A 6000-nucleotide genomic window follows, 5' to 3' on the forward strand; every position below is an offset into this window, starting at 1 on the left:
TAGTCCATCAAAGTTTCATGCAACTTCTTGAAAAATTCCGATTTCCCCTCATTCGGTGCATAAATACCTACTATCAAAAACTTCTCTCCTTGTGATTGAATTTCAATTGCAACAAATCTTCCTTGATCATCTTTAAATAAAACTTTCGGTGACAGGCTCTCCTTTGCATAAAGTACTACTCCTCTTTTCTTAACTTTATCTGATGAAATAAATTCATGTCCTAATCTTTTGTTACTCAAAACCTTCCGATGCAGCCTTATCACATGTGTTTCTTGTAGGCAAATCAAGTCCAATTGTTCCTTTTTTAGTATATGAAAAACTCTCCGCCTCTTTTCCGGGGAGTTCAGTCCATTCACATTCCAGCTTAACACTTGCAGTGTCATGATGTAATTACTCTGCTTCTCCTCCAACAGCACCCAGTACATTGTCTATATCAGTCGGTGGTTTCCCTTTTTTTGGCGAACTCTTGTCCCAAGCTTCTGGCTCTTTTCCAAGTCCTTTCAGCAGGTCTTCTTCGTGATTTCCCAGGAATTTGTCTTTTTCCTCTACTGATCATATTTTTATCTTTCTTCCTTTGTAGCTGAAAGATAGGCCTTGGGGAAATTCCCACCTGAAAACAATTTTATTCTTTCTCAGAGGGCAACCAGGTCTCCAAAATTGGATCTAAGATCCAAAAGATGTTTCGATATGTCTTTGAAAATTTCCACTCTTGATTGCAGAATTATCAAAGGATTCTGGAAATGCAAACCCAAAATTTTGTCTCTTTCTTCTTTAGATCTGAGGGTAATCAGACAATCCCTTATTTTGATCTTCTTTCCTCCTTTTCCTAGTCTGAAAGCCCGCACAATTTTAAATTCTTCTTGTTTCAATTCTGACTTCCAAAACTCTGCAAATTCTTGTGTCAAAAAATCTATCAAGGTGCCCTTCTCCAATTCAGGTACAGCTCAAATCCTTAGGTTCGTCTGTTTTTCCTTCAATTCAGTCATAGACAATGTCAGTTTATGGTCTTCAATTTGTTTCTGTAGGTCTGGAACCTTCTCTGTTTCCAATTGCGTTACCTTAAATTCCACAGCAGCAGCTTTTTCCTGGGTCACAGCAGCAGCTTTTTCCTGGGTCAAGGTGGATTCCTGCAGTAATTTCTGAATAGATTCTGTATTACAGTTGACCTTCTGTCCCAAACTATTTAATGTTTCTGTGTTTAAATCAATTTTTTTAGTTGCAGTATCGACCTTCTTATTTGTCTCCTTGACCCTCTTATTAGTCTCTTCAACCCTTGTACTGAGTTGCAACAAAGTTTCATTAATCCTAGTTAATGCATTCGCTAAAGGATCTTCTAAAGACATTCCACTAGACTTAGGTTGTGTTGGTGCAGTCACAGATAAAGTAGGAAGGCCAGCTGTAGATTGCCTTCGCTGACCCAAGGTCTTCCCAGACCTCATTGTTCTGTCTGGAAATGACAAGTCTACTTTCTCTTTCCCATCTGCCATAACACTAAAACAATAGAAGAGCCAAGGTCAATCTCAGATAAACAGTTCCCAGTGGAAAATTCCCCTTGTAGCAATTTCTAAGGGTCCCTCTAGGTGGAAACAGTAAAAAAGACAAGATCAGTTTCAAATAAACAGTTCCCAGTGGAAAATTCCCCTTGTAGCAATTTCTAAAGGTCCCTCTAGGTGGAAACAGTTGCAATAGTCCAAAAGGAAGGTAACTTTTTTTTTTTAAAGCTCCACCCGAGAAAAATAAACAGTTCCAAATTTGTTACCTTCCAGTTGCTTTCTCTCCCTTTAGCAGACAAACTATAGAAGCTAGTCACAATATTTCTCTCTTGCTGTCAAAAAACCTCCTCTTGACAGCTAACACGCAGTTTAAAAAGCAACAGTCCTTTTTCACTGGCAGACCGTTTCCAAGTTTGAGCAGTGGATTTTAAGTTCTTTCCCTCTCTCTTGCAGGTTTGTACAGTCCAAAAACACAACCCCCTTCCTTCCCTGCTTCCCAGGAAGGGGATTCAGAAATTTATCGAGTTAGAAAATAGTCCTTTTCAAGTGTACTCCCAATGCTTTAGCTTCAGAGTCTCTTTGCTTTGATCTATCTACAAAGCGGAAGGCGGACTTCCTGTTTAGACCTCCCCGCTTCGGTATCCAATTAAGTCTCTTTTTCTTCTTCTTTCTCAAATAAATCCAATTTCCCCTACTCACGGGTAGTTGCTTTTATGGTCAAATTGTCCCAGGAAAAAGTCAGCACTCTCCAGCAACGGCTACGCGGCTTCACTCCGTGGAAGAAGCAATTGACTCACAGCACCGCGCCGCTCACCCCGCTCTGCTCTGAAGCCCATAAATGGGTTTCTTTGCGAGTTGGGGGGGGCGCAAAAGGTGCCCGCCGAGTCCACGTTCGCAGGCTTCACCCGCCTGTGATTCTTGTAGGGTCCCCGCTTCACCGTAGCAGTGCAGACCCAATTTCCATGGAGCCGATCCCCTCCGAGTCAGAGGAAATCCGCCATTAGCTGATGGCGCGAACCCGGAAGTCCATTGCCTTCATGATTATCCTAGATAAGACTTAATGTGTTGACATCCTTGATCTAGCATCCTAAGTAGTTGAGGACGGCAAATATCCTGTTTAGGGGTCAAATGATATCTGGAGTTCCAAGTATTTCCTACCCCTGCTTTTTTTTTTTTTTTTAAAAAGCTATTGAAATCACTTACATTTAAAAAGAAAAATAGCTTTTTTCCTCTTCAATTCTTGAAAATCTGGGGGACAGCATGTGCAATTTGAAGTCAATTGCGTCTGGCTTGTCATTGTAATGCCAGATGGGGAGCATTATTCCTAGTCCTTAACCAAAATAAAAGTGGAGCAGGTGGGGTGAAGTAATTCTCCAGTTCTCACCTTTCTTTTGATTTTGCATTTCTTCTTTTATTCTTTCAGCCCATCATCCCTATGTTTACCCAAAACGCTTGTGAAACATTCAGGAACATTGGAAAGTCAAGTGAGCAAAATATCTTATATTCCTTGGTTGATCAAGAGATCTGATATCAGGCAATAAACAGATTAATAATATACAATGATATTTTTTAGAAAATCTATTTCGTACCTACTAGTAGTTTATTCAGTGTACACTTATCTGCAAAAGTTGTGCTGTCTCTTAAAAAATATGCACTCAAATTATTTAACCTCATCTCTGGGATGGATTGACTGGGATTGCTAAAAACTCAGAATGCCAACTAATTTCAAATTTGATATGGGATCACTTTTTTACAGACTCTTTTCCCTTTCATACATAGGACTGACAAGATGGTTATATGAGAAAACACGTCTTATCTACCTTCCCATATATGGGCCATTTCCAGTGAAACTGAGGACATATATTGGAGAACCCATCCCATATGACCCAAAAATAACAGCTGCAGAGCTGGCTGAAAAAGTAAGTTAACTCTACACAAGGAAGTAAAAAAGCAGAATATTGTTTTCCTGTTGGTTTCTCTCTTTCAGTTGTATAAATTGAATTCTGACAACTGACTTACTCATTCTATACGACCAGAGATCGGGTTCATTATATAGACTTTTGTGCATTATGTTCATCACTCAGCTTTCCCTCTCTGTAAATTGTTGAGACCATGAAAATCCTATGCATTTTATGTAGTGCTGCACAAAGATCTGCTCATGCAATAGGACTTCTACTGCCCACCATATGCCCCAGAATCTGCCCCAGAGGGTTCCTCCAAGCCCCCTCCCCAGTGGGGGACCCAATAAGCACTGTGCCCTGTCACCCATTGCCATTCTAAGCGAATAGTGAATATATAGTGAAATATAACTCAATAGCATTTCTGCAGTTTTCCTCACATAGCTGGAGGTAACAACCATGCAGGAAAACTAATACGTACCAAGGAGCCCAAGGCCCTTATGTTTGGTTGTATCTCTGCCATTCTCATACAGTGCTCTTGGTAAACATAAAGAGAGTGGGCTGGATTCACTGACAGATGAGCAGTTTCTTAGTGGGGTTTCCTGGCCCTGGCTGTTCTTGCCCAACCCTCCATGTTGAAGAAGCCACTTTTGACGGTTGAGAGACAAGGACTATCATGCAACACATCTCAGTTTACAAAGTCATTTATGTATCCCAGACAGAAGTTACATATTGTGCGTCTATATCTGGAATAAATGGGTTGCCTCTGGTTCTGATCCCTTAACTTTATCATCACAGATATTAATAACTGTGAACACCTATTTAGCAATATATTCCTATAACACAATGTATTCCTTTGTTCTTCTTTCAACAGGCAAAGACTGCAATTGAAAATCTTCGGGATAAATACCAAAAAAGACCAGGAAATATCTTAAGAGCTCTTTCAGAACGATTTGATAAGCATTACAAAGCTAACTAGTCCATATAAAAGAGTTGCAGTGTTTCTGACAAGATGTCTGTTATAGGAAGCATTAATAATTATGTTATTAAAGCTAAGCTGATATACACAGAATTGTGCTGTATTGTTTATTAATTATCTGGAAGGGACCCTAGCTCAGTAACTCAGCACCTGCTGTGTGTTCATAAGGTCCTAGGTTTTCAAAGACATACGAGTGCTTTCTTGCCCTATCCTGCAATACTCCCAAAATGCCCCTTTTATAATGGGAAGGCGAGTGCTTAACTGAAACATGAAATAATATTACAAGTGAAAGAGTAATGTCTCTTTTATTCACATCTCTTTTATGTTTATAGAGATAAGCTTTCACTTGGTTTGAACCTGTGGGCTGCAGACCTCTGTAGGTACACAGAGTTATCCCAAGGGGTCAACAAAGCAGCTGTGGCTGGCAGGTCCTGGTCAAGGGCCCAGGAACTCAGAGGCCTGTTCGTCTAGCACCCATTAGCTGGCTTTCTCCCAATAGGATGTCTGTGGAGGAAGGCATGAGGCCCATCTGCTCTCGAAAAGGAGTGATTGGCTTCAAGCGGGTTGGCATAGATGACCCTTGTGGTTCACCCCAACTCTATTATTCTAGGATTCCTATGAGGCATCCCAAAACAAATCTATATGAATGTTTACTACATTGGGAACAGTTCCACATTTAAAAATGTGATTATACACACACACACCCTCAGATGAACAGCAACACATGACACATTACACCGTGCCATTTATTAACAGAAATAAAGACAATATGGAAAAGCCATGTGTGAAAAACTAAGTACATCTTATTATTAAATAGCTTGTAGAACCACATTTAGCAACAATAAGAAGCTATCATTTTCTGTAGGACTTTATCAGTCTCTCACATCACTTCAGTTCTGAAATCATATATAAACCAACTGAAAACGGCCAAAGCCCCAGGCTCAGACGGCATCACACCAGAAATGATAAAAGCACAGGTGTATTGGTGGGCACCTTTCTTAGCCACCCTCTTCACTTACATAGATGACACTGGCCGCATCCCAAGGGAATGGGGAACAGACATAATAGTTCCAATCTATAAAAAGGGCAACAGAGGGGACCCAGCGAATAGGCCGATTAGCCTATTAAGTGTGATCAGTAAACTCTACGCAAAGCACCTCCTTAATAAATTTACAGAATGGCTAGAGAATGAAGATATCCTGGCAATAGAACAAGAAGGCTTCAGACCCGGAAGGTCCATGACAGATCACTGCCTAACCCTACAACATCTCATCGACAAATACAAATCAGGAGGGCAGGCCTCACTGTACGCTGCCTTCGTTGACCTAAAAGCAGCCTTTGATACAGTCTCCAGAACCAGACTCTGGGACAGACTACAGGGTACCAATATAGATAGAAGGCTCCTGCTCTTAATTCAGGCACTGCATGCAAACATGGCTCTTAGAGTCAGGTGCAGCCGCCTAGGACACCTAACGGACCCTATTAAAACCTTCAAAAGTGTCAGGCAAGGGTGCCTATTGGTCCCCCTACTATTTAATTTCTATCTAAATAACTTAGTATCTGCACTCAATGACTCAGAACTCCACCCGCCAAAGCTTGCAAATTGGCATATTTCGGTCCTGCTATACGC

At 40.9% G+C, this 6000-nt stretch overlaps 1 protein-coding gene across 2 annotated transcripts in view; it reads left to right on the forward strand.

Annotated features, from left to right (window-relative positions):
* Positions 1 to 4463, forward strand: part of LOC309348886 (DGAT1/2-independent enzyme synthesizing storage lipids-like) — a 46529-nt gene extending 42066 nt beyond the window's left edge. For both annotated transcript variants that reach the window (XM_081874684.1, XM_081874683.1), the window contains 3 exons: positions 2917 to 2977; positions 3273 to 3412; positions 4266 to 4463. In XM_081874684.1, coding sequence (XP_081730810.1) covers positions 2917 to 2977; positions 3273 to 3412; positions 4266 to 4370 — 306 coding nt within the window. In that variant the 3' untranslated portion in view covers positions 4371 to 4463. The remainder of the gene's footprint in view (positions 1 to 2916; positions 2978 to 3272; positions 3413 to 4265) is intronic.
* Positions 4464 to 6000: the final 1537 nt, after the last annotated feature.

This window comes from Podarcis erhardii, assembly GCF_964252035.2.
Source record: "Podarcis erhardii genome assembly, chromosome: 8".
Classification (NCBI taxonomy): domain Eukaryota; kingdom Metazoa; phylum Chordata; class Lepidosauria; order Squamata; family Lacertidae; genus Podarcis; species Podarcis erhardii.